Source organism: Diabrotica undecimpunctata, chromosome 3 (assembly GCF_040954645.1).
Source record: "Diabrotica undecimpunctata isolate CICGRU chromosome 3, icDiaUnde3, whole genome shotgun sequence".
NCBI lineage: Eukaryota > Metazoa > Arthropoda > Insecta > Coleoptera > Chrysomelidae > Diabrotica > Diabrotica undecimpunctata.
Genome location: NC_092805.1, coordinates 66614264 through 66639107, shown reverse-complemented (window position 1 = coordinate 66639107; position 24844 = coordinate 66614264). Strand labels below are relative to the sequence as shown.

Sequence of the window (24844 nt, the reverse complement as noted above, 5' to 3'; positions counted from 1 at the left end):
TTTTGCGTATAATTATATAACGTTTATAATAATTAATTTTAAAATATTTTTGTAATGTTTTTGGATGAAGAAAAGTAATTGTAAAATTATCAGCACAATTTAAGAAATTGATTTTGTTGTAAAATTTATTGTTAAAAGATATTATTTATAACTATAATACACAAATATTTAAGTTACTTATTATTTCGTAACCTTTTCTACTAATAATAATAAGAGAAAAGTAAAATTTTGCGCAATAAATATTGTATTCAAATTTTTTAAACAAATTACTTGATTAAATAAACAATTAACAAATTACCAAATTCGGATTTTGTTCTAGGGGTTCTAGGGACATTGTATTTTTTGTTAAGCTAGTGTAAAAATGCCATCATTTCGAGTAACAATAATTAACTTTCCAGATGTTTATGCGTTTGAGCTATTTTAAATGTTTTACCAGCTTGAAATCACAGTATTTTTGAAAACCTATTTTACAATATTTAACATACACTTTTTAATCATTAAGTGATTTATTTTTGATAATATAAGCCTTTCTGGTCCATTTAGTGTTTCCCAAATTTATGTAGAATCAATCGTTTACGCATAACAACGTTGTATATTTAAAAGCTTTGTGGGATAAACAATTTCGATTTTGCAATAACTATATAACTATTACGTGAAACTTTTTGGAATTTTTATAGCTGAATACGTGTGATATTGTCCCTATTCTCACGCGATTTTTAATTTTTTGTAAATTCTTAAAAAAGTTGTTCATAATGTTCAAAAAATTAATTTTTCAAGCCATTTTGCAATAATTCAGCAACAAATTAACAAAAATAAGTTTACAAACTCGCATTTTAAAAGATTTTCTTTGCTTTTTCAGTTAAAATGTGTCGCTTTTCCATATAAATTAAAACATCTTTATACATCTTCACCTTTAGTATTTAAAATCAAATAGAGATCTTACATTGTTTATAAGTAAAAAATGACGTTTATTTTTTTGTATATTTTGTTTATTACATATTCTGATCATTAAGTTTATCAAAAATCGTTGTTAGATTTTTGAATCAAAGAGTGTCTTAGAAAAATCTTTACTTCCCTGTTCTAAAAAACTTATTACCGGCTCCTTATATCTTTGAACTGTAGGTATAATGTGCATCTTAATTATAAACACTTTAACCAAAAATTATATTTTACTAGTTAACTCTAGTCTAGTCTAGATTTACTAGTTCAGCCGGAACAAATTGGAAATATGTTGCTCAGGATAGAGACCGATGGAAGGAGTTGGGAGAGGCTTATGTCCAAATATGGGCGACAGAAGGCTAAGAAGAAGAAGAAGAAGAAGTTGACTCTAACAATTTAATCACCCACTGGAATTTATACTTTTTAATATAACATATAAAAACAATTTGTAATTGACTAGGATAAGTAATTTTAGCTATATTACACCATGGTAATAAAAAACAAAGATGCGTGGGAATAACAATCACAATAAAAAAAGTCATCGTAAAAACAATCATGATAAACGCCATCGCATATTTTATTAAATTTATTACAATGGAATATTAAAAATCGCTTGCTCCAATCTTTTCGTTAGTTTTGTTCTTACTATTCTTAATATAGCATAAAATGGATTATATAAGTCTTATAGTGTCGTTAAGTTGTATTTGTGTTGTTCGTAAGTTCTTATATTAAACATCTAAAAGGTTTACATATATTTTATTGGTATAGGAGAAAGGTTGGGCAAAGTGGTCATGCTACATACAACATACGATATCCTATATACTTAGCTACACAAGGCAATTTTAATTTTCACTTTATCTCGGTAAATTTTTTAGATACATATTTTTTACCCTAACCCTACCAAATGGCCACTTTGCCCTGTGGGGTGGGGCAAACTGGCCATGAGGTGGCCGCTTTGTCCGATGTAAAATACAAAATTTAAACTGAATTTGTATACGAAATGAAAGTGTATTTTCAAAATAAAAACATTATTGCCATCGTAGAACAAGAAAGTTGCAAACCGAGTTTATTTACAAACGTCACAAATAAAGTCATTGTCTTCTTCTTCATACTCAGCACAAGCTTCATGTATCCATCGTTAACAGCCCGAACACTTTATCCATCCTTCATTTTCCCTTGACTTGAAATATAAGTTCCCGCAGAAAATGCAATCAGTATCACTCACCTCACTGTTCGAGTCATTAGATAAAGTACGGTTCGTTGATTTTGATTTCGTTTTCTGCTTTCCTTTAAATTTTTCTTTGCTTCCTTCATTCCTCTTGTTACTCTGCTTTCCTTTTTTTAGTTCCAGTTATTTTCTTAAGCCTTTCCTTTTCTTCTTTTTCTGCTTTTGCGGCTACTAGTTCCATCTTGAAAGGGCTTTAGGTCAAAACTGCAGCTGTTTTTTTTTCGCTTATTTTTTCGTTTGATAATATTGGCTTTAGGGATTGGAACAATATCTTGTGGGCTTACAGCAAAAGTATAGTGCCCCTTACCCTTAGAGTTGCTAATTAAATTACATGAAGTACTGAAATAAGGCAGTGGACTGGGCTGGAATGTTGAAGTACTTGGCTTTGGCGATTCTTTAGAGATTAGAACGAATGTAGAGTTTGGATCTCCAGATCCTATAGTGACATTTTGTCTGAGCTCATTGAAAAATATACGAACTGAAGCGTTGGATGCAGAGGTTGCTGGTCGGAAATATATCTCTCCAGAAGGCGGGTTCTTTTTTTGCAAGTGGTATCTCTTGACGTCGAGAAATATTTTATTGCGAATCGGCCAAATCTTTTCCTGGCACCACAGCAGAAGTTTCCTCTTTGTATTCAATACCCAGTTTTTGATTTTCAGCTTCTTGAAGAGAGATAAAGTCTTACACGGAAATTTCTGTGGTCATGGCTGCAGCAAAATCCGCGTCAGTAAACATCTGTGTGTTTATAGGAACTATGCCGTGTTCTGCAACTGCAGAATGGGAGAAAAGACCTGATCGAATGCATCTTTGATGCTCTTGAATCCGAGTTTTGACGGAACGACCAGTTTCGCCAATATACACTTGTCCACAGGAACAAGGAATAGAATAGACACCAAAGGAAGATAGGGGCGGTAATGGGTCCTTACCCTACCCTACTCTCCCCTACCCTCCCCTACTACTCTACTACTCCCTACTCTACCCTACCCTACTACTCCCCTACCCTCTCCTAAGGACCCATTACCGCCCCTATCTTCCTGTGGTGTCTATTCTATTCCTTGTTCCTGTGGACAAGTGTATATTGGCGAAACTGGTCGTTCCGTCAAAACTCGGATTCAAGAGCATCAAAGATGCATTCGATCAGGTCTTTTCTCCCATTCTGCAGTTGCAGAACACTGCCAAGAAACCGGTCATTCCATATTGTTCGAAAAAACCCATATTATTTCTAAGAGCCCCTTCTTTTATTCCAGGAAAATCCGCGAATCTCTAGAGATCCGAAAAAATCCACATAATATCAATCGAGAGGAAGGATACTACTTGTCTCCCATCTGGAATCTCAGTCTAGAGCCGCCGTCCGGTCCCGCTACCACGATGCAGCCACATGATTGGCCAGCGCGCGCTTCTTGACGTTCGCGCCACGGAGTGTGCCGATACGTCCCGACACGACAGGTCACCGCGACTATAAATAGAGCGATAGCGGAGTAATCGTCGGATTCACTCCCTGCCTCTCGACGCGTTAGTGTTCTGAGCTGTTGGACGTGAATCCCTGTCCTGGCATTTGGTTTTCACCTCTGGCTGCGTTGAGTAGTTGAGTTACTGTGACCAAATGCCCATCTTGGTAGTTAGTATTCGCCTCTGGTTGCGTTGAGTAACTGAGTTACCGTTGCTAACTACCCATCTTCCTGTCTCTTGTTTTTCTTCTTTTTGTTCTCCTGAAAAAGCTACATACAATTGTAGCGAAACGTCGAGATGAACCCACTTTTGGGTCACTCACAAATGACACGGTCCAAACCCGGAAGACGAATAAACTAGAAATCTAGATTTTTGTATGGGTAGAATGTCCAAGTATGATCAAATCTGGGTTGTCTTGGGATGACTTCGCAAACTTCAAGAAATGGTCAAACCATTGTGTGAAAATCTCAGTTTGCATCCATTTTGAAGGGTGACAAACAAAAGCTGTTCCAGGTGAAGCGCCGTCTTGAAGTTCTACTTTCATCCGCTGTCTAGGGAAGATGATAAAGGGCGGAATAAAAACTTCCCCAGCTGACATAGAAATTACAAATGTGCTAAGAACACCTTTCTCTGCAAATATGAGAGATCCGACTTGCCGTCGCCCTTTTAGAGCAAAAACCTTTGAAGACTTTAACTGGACAGTCATAAGTCCAGTTTCATCAATATTGTAAACTCTATAAGGAGGATACAAGTGATGTTTTTGAACATCCTTCAAAATGTCAACAAACTTTGTTACATTCGTTTTGTTAAATGCTTGCGCCCTTGCTGCTGAAGTCAACACAGGTTTTCTTAACACAAGCTCAGGATGGCGCTTTCTGAACCCAGTAACCCAATCTGTTCCTGCTTAATTTCATTTACTTATTGAAACCATGGGGGGTGTTACTCCGTCCAGCCAATTGATAAGTAAGGCTGCGCAAATCAGATACAGTAATTCCAAAGAAACGTACCTCCATCTCCAAGAGATAATTTACCCACTGCTGTTCTTGTTATTTGTTGAAAACAGCTCGAAAATGGCCTAATACTTTTTTTTATTGTCAATGGCGTCATGATTTATATTTAGTACCCGACGTTTTATAGGACCCTTAAGCAAGCGGGGACACATGAGCGGAATCCAATTTAACCTACGTAATATTTTTTCACCCATTTTTCACTAATTTATTACCACCCTAATAATTTTTCACCACCAAACCAACCACAAGGGGAGCAATTCTGCTGGCTTAAGGTTCAAGCTAGCAGAATTAAAAAATTTTTTGTTAATGGCATATTTTTTCACCCATTTTTCACTAATTTATTACCACCCTAATAATTTTTCATTACCAAACCACCCTTAATGGGAGCGATTCTGCTGGCTTAAGGTTCAAGCTACAGAATTAAAAAAAAACTTTTTGTTGATGGCATATTTTTTCACCCATTTTTCACTAATTTATTACCACCCTAATAATTTTTCACCACCAAACCAACCTTAAGGGGAGCGATTCTGCTGGCTTAAGGTTCAAGCTAGCAGAATTCAAAAAAAGATTGTTGATGGCATATTTTTTCACTCATTTTTCACTAATTTATTACCACTCTAATAATTTTTCACCACCAAACCACCCTTAATGGGAGCGATTCTGCTGGCTTAAGGTTCAAGCTAGCAGAATTCAAAATATAAACTTTTTGTCGATGGCATATTTTTTCAACCATTTTTCACTAATTTATTACCAGCCCAATAATTTTTCACCCCTCAACTATTTCTTGTGAGAAGTCAATAACCTCTACTTATAATTGACATAAAAAAGTATTCTGTTAAGTTTTTAATAAACTTTGACCACCCTCATGAGTTCCCATCCCTAAACCAATCTTATTTGGAAACGTTCCTGCTAGCTTAATATTCGAGCCAGCGGAATTAAAAAAAATATTTTTGTGATAAACCACAGTGTTTTGCTAGATATTTACGAATTTATTACCAACTTTTTTTTATCCCTCGACTAACCCTTGTTGGAAGTCAATAGTTTTGCTAGGCTTAAATTAAAGGTGAAAAGTATTGTTCTATAATTTTACTGAATACTATTTATAAATAAAATAAGAAACTGCGCTGGTTAGTTTTTACTAAATGTTAATTAACTTCACCAATTCCACCATCTACACATTTACGCTAGTTGAATACAAAGCAAATCTTTTCGGAAATATGAGATACTACAGTATTGTGCTAAATATGTACTAATATATTACCATCCTAGTAATGTTTCACCCTTCAACTACCCTATATGAGGAGTCAATAAATCTGCTAGGTTAAAATTTAAGGTGATAAAAAATCTGCTTCTATAATTTTACTGTATTCTACTTGTAACTGAAAATATAAATCGCTTGCCAGGTTTTTACTGAATTTGATCCACCCTTATAATTTTTGACCCCCTAAGCCTCAGTTAATGGGAAACATTCAACAAGTTACACATTGTGGCTAGGTGAATAAAAAATCTTTTTGGAAACAAAAGAGTGTTCTGCTAGATTTTTACTCTATTTTTACCAGCCTAGTCATGTTTTTCTCAACTACCCTAATTGAAAAATATTTTCAAATTTTAATCTATGCTAACTAATATTTATTTTGTTAATGTTTAAATATTGAAAATATGAAAATACTTTATTCCAAAAACTATAAATTTTAGCTGTTTTAAAAAAGTGACTCTGATTCGAGTCGTATTACATGGCTAAGCGAAATCGAATCGTAAGTCACTTTTATGAATATAAAATAACTGAAATCAAGTTGAGTTTTAGTAAATACAATGGAATTTTTGTATTTCAAAGAATAAATTACCAGGTAAGAAATATTAAAATTGAAATAATTTTATTACATCTAGGACCGTGCCCACCTATTGTTAAAAGATTAAAAGATTTGTATTCATTATGTACATGAAAATTTTAAAAATAATTTAGGTATTTATTATTTTAATATTATTGAAATAAGAAGAGTATTAACGATTGGTCAAAACATACTTTTAAGATTATGTGTATAGCATAAAGAATTTATATTGGAAAACATTTTAGGATATAAATATTTTAAGTAGGTATATTCAAATGAGACGGAAATTACCGGTTGGTCATAACAGCTGGTATAGATTATTTACGTAGTAAAATAAATTTATATTAGCAAAATTGAAAGATATTTTTATTTTAATACTTTGTCGATTTTTCATTCATTGTCAGTTAAAAGTAGGTAAAAATTAAAGGGTATTACAAAAAAATATTAACCTATTTATTTTGTTTATGGAAATATTTAAAAGAATCGCCCAACGAGAGATCTGGTTTCTAGGGACAATCCACACACTCATAAATTGGGTTTTTTCTTATTTTTAGGATAGGACATACTCTGCATCTTTTCCTTTTCGTTTCGCTTTTGTCCGATTTATTAGCAATTATTTATAGGTAAATGTTAGCATGCGATATTTCGTCTTTCTTTTTATTATTAAAAGTCTATAACTGTTCTTATTCTATAAAACCGATCTACAGGAATAACATTAGGTCTTATTGGATTATGGATGAAGTGTAAGCACCTTAAAATTAAAAGTTCTCTGCCGATGTTCTGCAAAAAAGATTTTAAGTTAAATAGTGGATCTATTTTCCAATAACCCTCCAATCTTGAAAGCCGTATGTGTCAGCGTGAAAGATAATTTCCATAAATACTAGAAATTCAAATAAGGAAAGTAGTTTACATCTTTAAATGCTAGAATTTCCACAAACACCAACTTCACCAATTTTTTTATATGCTAAACATTGGAATATTGTTGTTTTGTACATTGCCTATTTTTTAACAAAATTTTACAACTTAAAATGAGATCATTTCCGTGAGTTGGCTGTATACCATATAGTTAAAAAACTCGAACATTGAAGTAAACACTGTTGTAATTGGTATATTTAATTAAATTTTAAAAATCCAAAAGGATTAAGTTTAAAACGTTTTTGGACTTATCAGTCCATCTTCATTAAAATTTGTAGTACTTTTAGTAAGTAATTAATAAGTAATAAGTAAGTAGTAATTTTTATTGACTTTTCACAAGGGGTAGTTAAGGGGTGAAAAATTACTAGGATTGTAATAAATTCGTAAAAGCCTAGCTGAACACTGTTGTATCATAAATATATATATTTTTTTAATTTTGCTAGCTTGAACCGTAAGCCAGCAGAATCGCTCCCCTTAAGGGTGGGGTGATGGTGAAAAAATATTAGGATGGTAATAAATTAGTGAAAAATAAGTGAAAAAATATGCCTTCAACAAAAAGTTTTTTTTTTGAGTTCTGCTAGTTTGAACCTTAAGCCAGCAGAATCGCCCCCCTTAAGGTTGGTTTGGTGGTGAAAAATTATTAGGGTAGTAATAAATTAATGAAAAATGGGTGAAAAATATTACGTAGGTTAAATTGGATTCCGCTCATGTGTCCCCGCTAGCTTATGGGTCCTACGTTTTAGTGTGTTCCTAGGCACATTGTAAGTTTTAGTAGCCGTTTAATAAAGCATTCCGTATTTCTTCACGGCAACGATTGTTCTATGCATCGCTGTGGGGTCCCATGACTGCTGGTGACTCTTCCTCTGATATTTTGACACCATCGCTACACCTGAAAAAAAAACGTTTTTAGTATTACATATTAAATAGCATTAAAATATGAAAGTAACATGGTGTTTTCACCTTAAATAAAGCTACAAAGATCGTATACAGTAATGTTAATTTATTTTATCATGTAAATACGTAATACAATCTTGGAATATAAATGCTAGTCTACATTACTTGCTAAAATATATTTGTTACAGATGAAAACCCCTAAACCAGACTTTAGTCCGTAAGAATCCAAATAAAACACACGCTATTGTGCTGTTTGAAATGCTCAATAGTTTTGTAAACAATATATAATTAAATTATGTGAGGCATAGAAATCACAGATGTGGCTACTTTGCCCTCTTCGCCACCATTATATAAATGCGACACTATCGGCTAAACGAACCGAGCAAGGCGTTACACAGACAGATCGTTTTGTAGCTTAAATACACATCTTTTAATACGTTACCACAGTATAAATAACAACAATAACAACCAGTATTCTCACTCTACCGCGGTACCTTTGATCTTTTTAGTCAAAATTCAGTGACCTTGACGCCATATTGTTTGGATGAAAACCGTGGACTGGCACTGCACATATGGACGTGACAGAGCCGACTTTGATTTATTTTGAAAATTTATTTAACGAAATTGATTTTAATTTCAACCAATTTCAAAACTCTTTTCTTGTTACTCTTTTATTCTTCGAGAAATTAAAAAAAAAAACCTAAAATTGTTTCTTTCACTGTGTTGTATTTATGATTTTGTTTTCTAACGTTTCACAATTATTTGCTACAGAACTGTCTTATACACTATAAAAAAAATCAAATGGAGAGTTAGGCAACAGTTTTTAATAAATATGCTAGTTTTAAAGCTGTATGGCCATTAAAGTAGAATAAAATGCAAAGTTTCATTTCAAAATTCAAATACAGAGTTTGGAATCAGTTAATATATTTTAATTATATCTTACTAAAAACACAAGAGGATGTAAACAAAACTCCTAAATAGGTATATTGATTAGTGATTGATCTTACCTGGTCATTGTAATAGACTATTTTGACTTGTTATTTCGATATAAACGATTAAATAATGTGTTATTGATGTTTCCAAATAATCATTTTAATATTTTTTCTTTTAGTTTTATTTTCATATTTTTGAGAATTGAAATTTCTGTTATTGAATTTTAATAAATAGTACAAACGTACACGGCTAAATAAAGTTGTACAATATTTGAGAGGACTTTGTTCAAAAGGTGACTAAAAGTTATAGTATTAAATCGAGAAATAAGTTTTAATCATATTCGGCTGTACAACTATTATGTCAAAATTCTTTTGAAAGAGAATGTCAAGTATACCTACCTACTTGTAAATTCAACAGAATCACCAGTAGGGATTTTTAGATTACCAAATGTGTCACCGGTTCTATTTTTATATACATTAACATATGAATATACAGTTGTAACCGATAAATTAATTACACTTTTTGAGTAGCTGTCTGGTATATTATTTTTAAATAATATATTAGGGCTGGGTAAAAAAAAAATTGCTACACAAAACATTTTTGTAAAACTTTTGGCCCCTTGAAGTACATTAAGAGACATCCTGTTTAAACTGATTATTGAATCTTCTACCTCTTGCCTTTTTTCTAGACTGTAAAATTTGAACATTTATGCAATTAGCTAAATTTAACGAAGTACAAAATTTAGATGTAAGTGCCAAATAGTCTTCAATTGTCACATTATCGACACATTTCTTTCCTTTAGAATGTAATGTCTGAATTTTTTATTTAAATAATGGTTTTCCTTCCATAATTTCATAACTGTACTTCATAACACAATTTTTCTTTGAGTTTTTCTTACAATTCTTGTTGATGTACATTAGACGTCTAACGGAATCGTACAAAGTGCTAAAAGTAGCGCCATCCTGTTAATGTTAAGAATGTATTTGTGGAAATAAAAAATAAATTTTTAAATGAACTTCATTTATTATTACGTGTTACATTAGATATTACATTTATTTATTTATTTATTTATAACAAAGGTGACAGACCCACTGTCAAAATTATACAAAAATATATTGTAGATAAATACAATTACAGATAATAATCAAATATGTATAAAATAAGTACACATTAAGTTTACAAAGTATCATTTTGTAGTTTAAAATTTCAGAAGTTAAACAAATTATATCTCATGAGCACTGATTTGCATGTATGAGAAGTCAGATCATACCTATATTTGAACCATAATTAGTTCTGCCATGAGATACATGGAAATGTAAATTCTGACACAGTGAACGGGAAGGAATATGAAAAGAAATTAGCTAAAGCAATTCAGGAGTATGGATTATTCTATAAACAATTGCTTTTGTTCAAATGTGGTTTTGAATGATATTTTACATTGTTGTTTATTTGATTTTGATTAATGTGAATATAATTAATTATTAATTTATTAGAAGTAACGCTCTAATACATTTTTATGGAATATGATAAGATATTTTAGTTACATCTCTCTAAAAACATAAGAGAATGTGAAGAAAACCCCTAAATAGGTACATTAAGTATTAATCGATATTATCTGATCACTGTAATAAAAAAAGAGTATTTTGACTTTAACTAAATAATGTTTTATTGAGGTTTCCAAACAATAAATTGATTATTTTTTCTTTTGGTTATATTTTCATGTTTTTCAGTCTTGAAATTTCTCTTCATGAATTTTAATGAATAGCACTTCCCGTCATATAAAACTGGTACACTTTTTTTTCCCAATGTAAACCTGTGTTCAGACTGGATACAATGGTCCGTGAATCAATTCATTGTTGCCATCACAGATAACGGAATTGCACTAAATCTAAATATAAAAAATAACGTTCAAAAATGTGTAAAGTTTTTAGATAGGTATTATTTTTATCATTAAAAACAAAAAACTGTATCTAATAAATTAAATAACCAAAGATAGGGTTGAGCTAAAATCCAAAATGTTTGAAGGGAACATTGGAATGCATCTACTGTAATTTTATACTTCAATTACCTACCGAACACGAACTGTATTTTGTGTCAATAAGTTTAGTAACAGGCAAACTACCAAGATTAAATTATTATTTATTACAAGAACAATAAATGTCAAAAATTTACATTATACTTTATCCTACGTATTATAAACTATAAAATATCCGGGACAAAAAAACGCTTTATAAAACGTGACAGTTACAATCCAATATCTCACTGTAATGTTTTATTATAATAATTTATTAGATTGATTATCATTATTTTTGAATTGAAATATTTTCATAAATTATAATAAAACACAAATCAATGTGTGGGTACTTAATTGAGATTATGGAAAATTACAATAGTAATATGAGAATTTTTTAGGATGCATGTTTAAATAAAAAATGTGACTGACTGTTAGAGAATGCTCGATAATGTTTTAGTTTTTAGTATACTCAAAACTGGCGGTCTGTCGCACAGCCTTGCTTTTAGCTGGTTTCATATAATATTTTCGTTGAACTGGCAACAGTGCCCTAGAAATTAGAATGACACATGTGACAAGATCAACGTACACAACTTAAAAATCACGGTTTTTGGTTATAAGAGTTGTACCAGTTTTTTATGACGCGAACGGTACAAACGCATACAGCTAAATAAAGTTATACAATATTTTAGTGGAAATTGTTCACAAGGGTGGCTAAAATTTATGGTACTAAATAGAGAAACATACGTTTTAATATTATTCGGCTTTGCAACTAATATGCCAAAATTCTTGTAAAAGAGACAGTCAAGTATACTAATATAGTTAACAAAATCACCAGTAGCCATTTTTAGATTACCAAATGTGTCACCAGTTCTATTTTCATATCCCTTGAACATGAATTTACATCTGATAAATTAGTTACAGTTATTGAGTATCTGTCACACATTTCACAACTATGGAATTCTATACATTTTTACATTAAATATCCACACACATATTATGTTATAAAATTTATTACCCACTATCAAAATATACAAAAATACAATATTATAGATATATACAATATACCTATACAATTACAGATTAAAATAAAATATCAAAGTAAACTACAAAGTATCATTTTGTAGTTTAGAATTTCAGAAGTTAAACAAATTCTATCTCATGAGCACTGATTTGCATGCATGAGAAGTCAGATAATATGTTGTACTTATGTGTTTAAATAATGTATTAGGACTGGGTAAACAAAATTTTTTGCACAAAACATTTCTATAAACTTTTGGTCCAGTGAAGTACATTCAGAGACATTCCTGTTTAAATTGATTGCTAAATCTTCTACCTCTTACCTTTTTTCTAGATTGTAAAATTTGAAAATTAATGAAATTAGCTATATTTGCAGAAGGACTTAATTTAGATATAAGTGCCATATAGTCTTCAATTGTCACATTGTCAATATATTTCTTTTCTTTAGACTGTAACTTCTGAAGTTTTTTTTAAATAATGATTTTCCTTCCGTAATTGTATAACTGTACTTCGTAATACATTTTTTCGGGGAGTATTCACTGATAATTGTTGTGACACTTGAGTTGAACTTGGTGTTGTACTAAGTGGTGTTACTGGACGTGTAGTTACATGTTCAGGTTCTCCATAGAATATGTTGTTTTTACCAGGAGTAATAGTAATATCCTGAAGTACAGTTATAGTGGAAGGTGTATGTTTAATACTAACATTTTTCTCTATATCCATAGCTGAACTATTTACTACTTCTAAAAGGAAAAGAGAAAGCTTACATATGTGTTACATCTTAATTATTTATTTTATTTACCTTCATTAATAGGACATCTTGGAAGACATATGTTTTAGACTACTGCAGAATAAGTATGATCAAAAGTTGATGAGCTCTCAATTAGAGGAAAGTTTGTGGGAACTGCAGAAGGTTGTAATCGATTTCTCATATCATTCAGAAACATCTTATTGTCGAAATGGGTACCACAAAGACGATGACTTCTATGTAAACGTTCTGCCTTATCCAATAATTCTTCTCGTCCCCATGCCGTTAACCAAATTTTTGCCCTAAATACAAACATTTTTTTAATACACCTTGAAAATCCACCGTTAATAAATAATATAACATCTTAACATTTGTAATTTACAATTTTAATCCTAATTTAACACTCACCTATTAACATCTTTTGGCTAAAAGCTAACATTACTTTTTCTACAATTATTACAACACTTTGTAGCTGCACAAGTGTGGCAAGGCTTTTTGTTTTTATTTTTGTACATATCGACGTACTTATATAACGTAATTGCGAAATATAAAATGTATAAAGATTATTTGTATCTATAAATACACAAAAAGTAAACAAATACAATGGCCTCTATATTATTGACAAATGACAATGGCCAATGACCAATGAGAGCCGTCAAATTTTTCGGACACCAGAGAAAATGGCGTCGCTCTCTGTGCGAGTAAAATTGCGCGAACTTTTGCGCCAAAGCGGAGTGGGAATACTGGTTGTTGTATATACTGTGACGTTACTATCATTTGCTTGTATTATGAATGAAAGTTTGGTTGTAATAATTAAATACACTGACCTTATATCAGGATTTTGAAAATCACGAAAATTTTCAATAACTTTTAAACAAATGATCAGAATAGCTTATTATACACCTTTAACATATCTAAGTTGACGGGCCCGTCGCTGTGTATTAACACCGTACTGTGCACTAACAACTAGTGCAGAGGAGATGTAAGAAACCTCAAATGAGATGGTCATATTAAGGTTGATCTTCACCCTCAATTAATTTGTTTCTGATCCTAGAGATGGCTATACTGCGACATGCTTTTTCTGAGTTGCCAAATTGTATGGACAATAATTTTATTAAATAGTCTTAACTATTTAATGCAGATATCTTCATTACTAAAAGACCAAGAAAGCGAAATATCTTTTACAATATCTTTATAAATACTATTTTACTGCTTTGCTGTGTCAATCAGAATAAAATATTCCATATAAACAAAGTTACGCCTTTGAAACAATGATTCATTATCTCAAGACTGTTATCGACGAAGACAATTATATTTTTACTATTAACTTTTACGGAAGATGAGCTTAATTTGAGATTAAAAAGTTTAAAACGAAAAATTTACGTTTTGTTTTTGTAAATAGATGGCAGATAATCAGATTTTTAACAGACATTCAGACTTATAAATTCTTAATGATCTGTTTTACATGGCAAATAAAATTTATTTTCGAAATGAATGCATTTGCTAGTGTTATAATTAAATTAATAAATGTCAGTTTACTCTCAAAGTAAATATTTCTGGTAAATAAAATCTATAAATCCGTGTTTTACGTACGTAGTCAGAGCACAAATTAATATCCAAAAACATTTGATGATAAATAAAATTATTCAATACTGAACCATTTATTTCATAAACATATATAGGTAAAACTAAACAGTATACAATACTAGGAAACTTTAGAAACATTCCCTGCCGAACAATTTCATTTAATTTTCTAATTTTTGACCTAGTTGAATCCAACAGGGATAAGTTTTTTTGCTTCAAAATTTTCAGCTTCCTTGAATTTTAAATTTCTATAATTTATTCTAAGTATTGTTCTAAGTTTACAAAAGTTTTTAGTAAGCGCATATGGCAACACTTTTTCTTTTTTTTAAATCCTTTTTGAAATGTTTCCAACAACTTTAAGGGGATGGTTAGGTGGGGATGTGATTCTCGAGAAAGAAGGGTTTATTTCGTAATAACTTCACTGCAAATAGGTAGCAACGCACAGGTTGATGTAAACGATAATAAAACACATTGCTTGATGTGGTGTATTCAGATGAAAAATAAAACAATTAAAACTACATTATACATATACACACATGCATGTTGATTGCTATTTAGACAATATGACAATGCCAATGAAATATGGCAGACAACCGTTGACAGCATCCTACGTCACAATGGGTGACAGGGTTGCCAAGTATAATCTTGTTACATCCTCCCCCTTTGGATCAGACGTAGAAGATGACTGATACAAAACATGTATGGTTGTTGATTGTTGGCGAGGGCTTGGGACAAACCTCGGGCATCATTCATGGGCGTCTTGGTAACGCTTAGGACGGTGCTTGGAACGCCTAGGTGTCTGCATAGAACCATTACTCTTTGCAGGCAAAGAGGTACTTCTGGGGTCACAGGTTGTGGTTTCAGGTACACCAGAACTTGCGAATTGCTGCGTTGGCTTTAGGTGTCGTTTTGGGATAGCCCCTTTGGCTTCATCTGGAACACCTTTCTGCAACGTGTTTGAAGGTCGTCCTCTACTACGTAACTCATGTAGAGGTGTTATAGGCGAATTGGAATCGTCCTCCACAAAACGATGGAGAGCTGATACATGGTACTTTGCAATTGCTATATCCGGGTGCGTTACAGTTGCTAACTCATACGAAGCAGGAGAAAGTTGGTTGGGGATAAGGTATGGGCCATCGCGACGCGGCGCAAATTTGGAAGACAGTCCTGCATCACTCTTACTAAGGATGTGAGTCTTTACGAGAACTTTCTGTCCTTTGTTAAACACAACGGTTTCGCGAAAGTTTTATCTGCGTACAGTTTCGAAGCGACTTGACGTAACTCATTATTCTCACGCGCACTTAGTAAAATGTCTGTATGTCTGCGCAAGTACGGCGTTATCTCAGGAATAACCGTTTCACTCGCGATAATAGCTCGTAAGTCTTTATGCACATCTAAGGTATAGGCCATCTAAGGTATGAGTTGCTTACTCATACGAAGTAGGAGAAAGTTGGTTGGGGATAAGGTATGGGCCATCGCGACGCGGCGCAAATTTGGAAGACAGTCCTGCATCACTCTTACTAAGGATGTGAGTCTTTACGAGAACTTTCTGTCCTTTGTTAAACACAACGATTTCGCGAAAGTTTTATCTGCATACAGTTTCGAAGCGACTTGGCGTAACTCATTATTCTCACGCGCACTTAGTAAAATGTCTGTATGTCTGCGCAAGTACGACGTTATCTCAGGAATAACCGTTTCACTCGCGATAATAGCTCGTAAGTCTTTATGCACATCTGTAGGCGTACGTAGCTCACGTGCAAAGTTCAAATACGCCGGGGAATAACCGGTAGCTAAATTTGGTACCGTATTCATGGAAAAACGAATACTGGGTAGCACTTTATCCCATTTAGTATGGTCCCTTTGCACTAATATAGAAATCTGAATCTTTAGATCGCGATTTTTACGTTCCTCCGGATTTGAGGCAGGGTGATAAACAGGAATGAATGATTGCTGAATACCTAGGCAGTATGTAAACTGCTGCATTATTTTACTAACGAATTGGGGTCCATCGTCACTTATTATTCTACGAGGGGTGCCGTATCGTAAACATACCTCGCTTTTTAGTACCTTTGTGCACTCCTCCGCAGTACCTTGTTTTAACGGGAATATTTCTATCCGTTTCGTGGAAGTATCTTCCACTGCGAAAATCTATCTGTTTCCTTTTTCAGTTACAGGTAGTGGACCCACTAAATCAATTGCAATGCATTCAAAACGTTGTGCCAATACAGGTGTCTGGATCAGACCTGCTGGTTTCAGATTCAAAGGTTTATACCTTTGGCAGTCGATGCATTTCTTTATATGCTTTATGACATCTCGCCTAATAGTAGGCCAGTAGTAACGAAGAGCAATTCTTTGAATTGTCTTTTCAACACCATAATGTCCTGCGATGGGCATATCATGGCACTCTTTCAAAACATCGGCTATTTTACTTTGAGGCACTACCAACTGAGCGTCTTCACATTCAAGGTCTTGATTATATCGATACAAGACTCCCTGATTCATGACATAACCGCGATCAGTATATCGGGTGATGTCTACTAAGTCTACTACTGTCTACTAGTGTCCTGTTTTGTCGCATGCAAAAGATCGTCCATCCTCGTCAGAGGATACCTATCTGGTACAGTTATTTCGTTGAGGCGTCTGTAATCGACGCACATGCGAAGAGTACCATCTTTTTTAGGAACGAGCACAGTAGGTGCAGCATAAGCTGAGTCGGATTCATCAATGATTTCCATTTCCAATAAATGATGGATTTCATTTTTGAGTATTTCAGCTTTCTGAGGAGTTGTCCTATAAGGAGGCACAGCGATTGGAATATCACTGGTTAAATTAATACAATGTTCAGCAAATGGTGTAGGTTTATTATGTTCCATAAACACACCACTGTACTGATTTATCAAGCATTGTAAGATACTACGATCAGAAGTATTTAACTGTGAGGCTTCGTCCTGTCGTAAAGTGAGTTCAAGAAGGTTAATTGAAGCATTTCAGGAGTTAGGTTCCCTAATAATTTATGTTGAACATTAGGAGAATCAGCAAATGAGAATTTTATTTGAGGGATATTAATAATAATATCATCAGCATTTTTTAAGAAGTCTATGCCAAGAAGAGTTTTAGCTGATGTGTGCTCAGGAACTGCAACAAAAGTTGTAGGTATGGATCTATCTAATAGGAGAACCAAACATTCAAAAATATGAGCTATTACTGTGTGGCTTACGCTGTCAGCAAGCACTAAACTCATTTCCTTGGAAACATAGTGTAGACCTTTGTTTACAAAATGATTGTATAGCTTAATTCCAACTATAGTACATTTTGCTCCAGTATTAACATATGCGCAACCACTCAAACCTAAGACACTTATTGGTAAGAGGGGGCGATTATTCAAATTGTTAGTTTCTGCTAAAAGAAGCTCTACAGAAGAGGCTGCTTTTGTAGTAATAGGATTTACAGTAATTTTACAGTTAGGACAATTAGTGCGAACATAACCAGGAGTATTGCAACCATAACAAACTACACTGGAAGAACGTTGAGGAGGTACATTTGAATTTCTAGGATTCGTATTTAGACGACTAGGAGGTACATACGTGATAACTGAATCATTAGAATTAGATTGCTTAGTCTTTTGACTAATATTGTTAAATTTTCTGCATTCTAACTGAATATGGCCAAAATGTTTACAAAACGTACACTTCGATTTGAATTTTATTTTGCAAGCGTCCTTTTCTGGATTTGATTGAGGTTTTTGTCGACGATCAAAGTCGGTAGCAACTAAACCTTCCTTTAAGGCTGCTTCGATTTCTCGAGATTCCATTAAAAGTTCCTTAAAGTTTTGAAATTTATTTCTTGGTAGCCTTTTTCGTAATTTGCGTACAAGTAAGCCATAAACCATATCCAACTGAACCTCTTCAGTTAGGGTATAAGGTAATTGTGCTAGCAAAGCTCGAATATGGGAAACAAATAATTCAGTAGGTTCACTAGAATTTTGTTCACGCGAGAATACTTCTCGAAATATTAAATATATAAATATTTTTCGAATAGGCATCTTTTAAGGCCTGTACAGCATCTTCCCATGTGAGAACTGTATTTTTAATACCTTGCCACCATGTAGCAGCAAAACTATTAAGCAGCATGGATAAACCACGAAGAGCATTCTCATCACTTATTTGGGAGCAGTCCTTAAAAGTGATTACATTGTCAAGAAAAGCTTCAACATCAGCGTTAATAGTACCATCAAAACGAGCAGTACATTTAACGAAATTTTCACCTGACATATGTGTAGGAGTTCTCGTAAGATCTCTGATTTTTACTCTCCTGTAAGATTTTGTGAATTGGCTTTCGGCATTGTTCAAGATATAACAGACAACCAAATATCACTAAATATGCAATAAAATTATTTTATTGTAAAACTGAAATGGTTATATAAGCAATAAAAGTTATTTTATTGAAAAAAGATATATAATTATGAGCAATAAGTTATTTTATTGAGAAAAATGTTTAATTATACGCAATAAATATTATTTTATTGAAAAAGTTGTATAATTATACGCAATAAATGTTATTTTATTAAAAAACTTATATAATTATACGCAATAAAAGTTATTTTTATTGAAAAATTGTATAATTATACGCAATAAATATTATTTTATTGAAAAAGTTGTATAATTGTACGCAATAAATGTTATTTTATTGAAAAACTTGTATAAGTATACGCAATAAAAGTTATTTTATTGAAAAAGTAATTATATATTTTAATAGAAAATCTGAACAAATTGGATAAAATTTTACATTTGGCAACAAAATGTTGAAAAAATTTGAAGAACTACGAAATTATGTTAGACATAGGCAACACTGCGTAGAACGACAAACAAAAACAAGTATTCGCTAGAATAATCGAAATAAATCGATTTCCGTACTGTCCTGATAACATCGATGCAAAATCGATATGCCGGCATGGACAAGCGTAAAACCGCGCGAAATGAAAGGTGCCATGCTGTGAAAGTAGGGTTAATGATTCAAAAAAAATACTTACAGCGAAATCTATGGCATCAAAAGCACTTTAACACTTACGAAATATTGTTCATTCTCGGCCACTAGTTGGAACGCCAGGTTTAAGGGGATGGTTAGGTGGGGATGTGATTCTCGAGAAAGAAGGGTTTATTTCGTAATAACTTCACTGCAAATAGGTAGCAACGCACAGGTTGATGTAAACGATAATAAAACACATTGCTTGATATGGTGTATTCAGATGAAAAATAAAACAATTAAAACTACATTATACATATACACACATGGATGTTGATTGCTATTTAGACAATATGACAATGCCAATGAAATATGGCAGACAACCGTTGACAGCATCCTACGTCACAATGGGTGACAGGGTTGCCAAGTATAATCTTGTTACACAACTCCATTATTTTTCCTATAGGTATCAATATATTTTTCATAATAATTATTCCATAATTTTATTTTTATGAACCACTCATCTGTAGGCTTGATAAGACCTCCATAAGAGAGTTGCTGCACCCATGATGTAAACTATAACTATGTTCACTAACTTTGTATGTGAAATTACCTAAATCAGGTAAACTATCTTTAAATTTTTTTGCTAAATACCCAGCGATGTATTGTAAGGCATCTTCTGTAGTTTCCTGCAAATCACTGACAACACAATATGAGGTGGCAGACTGATTAGAAGATGATTCTTGGGAAGAGAAAGAACTACTATTGTTAGATACATCAGGTTCTTCTATGTTTTCTTAAGGAATTTTAAGATTGGCTTTGGCTTTTTGGAATACTTTTGGACTAATATATTGATCCACACTCAGAAATAAGTGCAATTTGGTTTGTGGTCAACACTTTATTTAACAAAATTTCAGCAAAAATTTCAGATTTTTTTTTTATTTTTTCTGAACATTCATATTTTTTGCTTTAGAATACCTCAACTGACTTGTTAAATTTTATATTTTTATTTGACCGTTTTTCTTCAAATTGGAATGATCAGCTATTAATTTTTCATACTTGTTTAATAATTCCTTGTATTTTGCTTCAAAATCTACTTCAGGCTTTAAATCTATATTGTCACCAGCTTGTTCAAAAATTATTTCAGATTCAATAATAGTATGTTCATGTTGATTAGATGCAATATTCAAAATATTTGAATCAATCTTTGTAATTTCTGCTACAAGTTGCTTTTTGTTTCTAACATCTAATCTACCTTCACGAGTAGAGACAGAAGGTGTGACAAAGGTAGAGATAGTTCAAACACTCCTGACCAAGGAGCTGCGCGAAGGCGGAGTCAAATTCACGTAAAGGCAGAAACGTTCTATTGTAAGTGGAATTATACAGTGCATAGTACAATGCGTTTCGCATGGAAGTGGGGACTAAACCAAATTTCGTCTACTGCGCCATGGTCAGGAGTGCTTGCACTATCTCTATGTTTTATAAACAAAGTGTTGGAACTGCAGTTTTCTTTAAAAGGCGTTTAGTAGGTAAACCTAAAATAAGTTACGTTAAAAATTTTTTATATGCATTTTATTGCATTTTTATTTTACCTAATAATTCATTTTGAAGATCTTTCATAGTCATTGTTTGTAAAATGAACAGAGCAGATTCTACTAGAATCAGGATTAAAATTATCAGCTCTTCTGCATTGGTTATATTCCCATTCAGCCCTTATAGTTTTCGACACTAAATCCTTTCCTTTTGGCAAACTGTGAAAAATAACAGGCATATTCTTGGTTTTCTTTTCACACTCTTCAAATTATTGTCACAGCCATATATGACACATCTATTACCACCCATTTTGTTTATACAAGTAAATTGATATAGAAACAATAATTAAATAGTCTTATAAGGCCGTTAAATCGCTAGTACAACAAAAAAATTGGCAGCTGGCACAACTATTCTATATAAAACAATAAGAAATGTCAACCACGAATCCCCACGCCTACGTCACACTCAACAAAACGCATTTCTTACATTAGAGCATAGGACAAAATCAATCCTTGGGCGATATCTATGAATATCGTATTACCATTAATACATTTATACTTATCATCATATATTACATTTTTGATGATAATTAAATGATCTGGTATTATTTGATATATTAGTGGGAATTACATTTAGGTAAATGGTCAATCGTCAAAAATATTATTTAAAACATGCGATATGTCTTCCTTTTGGTCTGTTTATTACCGGTTTCAGGTTTGTTATCTTCCTAAATAGTGTGTCTTCTTCTCTTTTTTGTATGTGTTCACACCATCCTAGTCTTTGAGAGTTAATAAATTTCACTATCCGTCCGTTCGGTTATATGTATTTCTATTTCTTATTTCATGCTTCATTAGTCTTCTATATCCTCTTGTTCTATCTTTATTGGGCTCTGTATTCTCATAATTTTTCTTTCCCACACATTACTTCTGTTCCGTATGCTATCTCTTGTCTAATTGCTGCTCTATATACTTTTTTCTTTGGTTTTTTTCTTGTTTTTTTGGCTTTAGACAGAGGGTAATATTTCCAAAACAACCCGTTCGTATATTTTGTCTGCTCTATATATTTTGTCTTTGTTTTTTTGCTTGTTCTCGTCTTTTGATAGTGGGTGATATTTCCAAAACAACCCGTTCGTATCTCTCCCTGTGTGCGTGGTAGTGTGATGCGTTGGATGTATGATTTGGGGTGGTTCATGCAAATTATGATACATTAACTCCGATTGTCAGCGGTATTGCAGTCCAATAGTCCAGCCGATTAGCAGTTCCGACACAAATTACAGACAGGTCTTCATCAATTAATTTCTTATAAATACTGCAAATTTTTATTTTAAAGTCAGTTGTAATTTAATTAAATAAAGTGGTGTTACTCTGTTAGATGTACCTTTAAAAGGGCCTTTTTAAAAAGTACCTTCGGGAGTGACAACACTTAATTGGCGCATTCAGTGAATTAGTGGGAGAGTCTTCAGAAGATCTTCGTCCTTTTCAAACGTTTGAAACCCCCACCGAACCAAAATCCAGGGAAAACTGTAGCCGTTTCACCCACGCGGATTCCAGGCAAATGGGCACAGAAACATATTTATGAAGAAAGTCAAAAAGAAACTTACAGAAGAAAAGAAACTTGTACTAAAATAGAATCCATCCAAGTATCATCATATACCTGTAAGCAAATTTCATCTTATTTCTACTTCCTAACCTAACCTAACCTACTTCTAATATAATTTCACAAGTATCATCCTTTAGAATAAGCCACTCTTTGTCAACAATTTTTGAATCTAACATAATTTTATCGATGTTATTTTCATGCTTCTAAACCATTTCTGGGATCAGACAAATCATATTACCTGATTACCTGAGTAATTATGAACAAAATTAAAGGAAGAGCCAGAGAAATTATTTCTGTAAACGCAGTAAAGATTGGCCGTCAATAAAATCAATTCTTATCCAAAATTTAGCAGACCAAAGTAACGAAAACTCATCAACTAGAGATTTAGTCAATCTTGGTCAAACCCCAAACAAAAATTTTTAATTAATTTTATAAAAAAGTCATAAGTCTTTTAAATACCATTTCAAATCACATTAAATTGCACATGAGAAACATGAGGACGTTAAAAGAAGTAAGAAATAATTTTTCCAACAACAAGCTCTAATCGCAGGTTAGAGCAGGTTTAAGCAGGAGTTTTTTCGGCAGGTCTAAGAGAACCCCTAGGAACAACAATTCGATCCATGAGACCACCGAATCTCGATCTTGCGATCCAATATATTCAGGAAAAAAAATAATATTAGATATCCCCAAACATTTCATTATTCCTTATCATCTTCTAACAAACCATCTACCACTTCACAAACGCAGAGACACAATTTCACTCATACACCCGCTTCTACACAATGTGTAGCCTAAGGTACCCAAGCCCTAATGGCCACAGTCATTCTTTAGGCCAAATCAAATGCTTTTGCAACAACAGCCATTTAGCAATAGTCCAAGAGGGACATTTCAACCATCTAGATTCCAAAAAAATCAACAAATCACTCAATATGCATCAAATTCTAGGGCTAACCAACCCAATTTTCATAAACCATCTCAATCATATAAGCCAACATTTATGAGCGTATCCACATGCCAAAACGTTTTTAATAGACCCCAATCTCAAAGTAACTTCCGCTTTCAACAAACAGCTAGCCCCGATTTGCCGTAGAAGAGCTCTTTAATATCGAACAAGAGGAAAGCAATTACAATAAAGGTATATAAAATACAGATTACTTTTACTATGAACAAGAAAGCCAAACATATGAGGAAGATGTAAATTTTCAAAGATTTCACGAAGAAAAAAAAAGAAACGTAGTAGATTTGCATTTCTATGCTGACAAAAGAGAGCTTTCATACATTACAATTGAAAATCCCCTCTTAAACTTTTTTTTTTATACAGGAGCCACTAAATCTTTCCTTAATCCTGATATAGCCAATAAATTCTACAAAAATAATATTAAATATGAACCATTTATAGTTACCAAGATTATTGTGTAGAAATTCCAATTTTTACCGAATTTAACTCGGATAATAACTTAAAATTTTTTTTTTAATTTGTTTTAACTGGCTTATCATTTTTTTTCATGATGTCCTAAAGTTGTCAGATAAAATACTTTACAAATATTTTGAGGTATTTCTTCTTCATCTTTTAACTGATAGATAAATGTAAAAGAGCGCCGCGAACTATCTGAATTTCTAGTTGCGCATCTTTTTTTGGGAATCTTTAAAATGGAACTTGAATAAAAAACTTTCTGTTTCTCGAAGGAAAGATTCCAAAACTGCCTATTTATATCTTGCCGTCGAAGAGTTGAAACTTTATTACTGCAATTTTTCTTGAAAGTAGCCAAACAGCTTCCAGATATTTTGTGTTTATTGACTAACTTTTGCATTTTTATTGAACGCCGTTCACTTAAACTTTCTTCTATCTTTTTCCGTTTTCTTAACGGTCCCTTTTTAGTATTTTTTTGCTCTCTGATTTGTCTATTGCGCTTTGTATAATACTGTAAATTAAATTATTAAAATAGTTATAATTATTGGTAGTACGATGTTCTTCCGTATCTGTCAATAAGTTGTTTAAATTTAATTCCGAAATAGCTGTTGAGCTCGTTGTTAAAGCAGGTTGTAATGGGATATGGCTAATAATATGTATATTTTGGTCGCTAACGTTATTATCTGTGTCCCAAAATTCTTCATTTGAGGTAGATGTTGAAGGAAGGTAGTCTCTATCATCAGACACGTCAGATTCAATATCTGACTGAGCTATATTTG

The 24844-nt window shown here is 32.7% G+C and overlaps 1 protein-coding gene across 1 annotated transcript in view; it reads left to right on the top strand.

The window, feature by feature from the left end:
* The first annotated feature begins 1523 nt into the window (after nt 1-1523).
* Nucleotides 1524-24844, top strand: part of LOC140436875 (phenoloxidase-activating factor 3-like) — a 58197-nt gene continuing 34876 nt past the window's right edge. Inside the window, exon 1 of the mRNA XM_072526034.1 lies at nt 1524-1654. Coding sequence (XP_072382135.1) covers nt 1606-1654 — 49 coding nt within the window. The 5' untranslated portion in view covers nt 1524-1605. The remainder of the gene's footprint in view (nt 1655-24844) is intronic.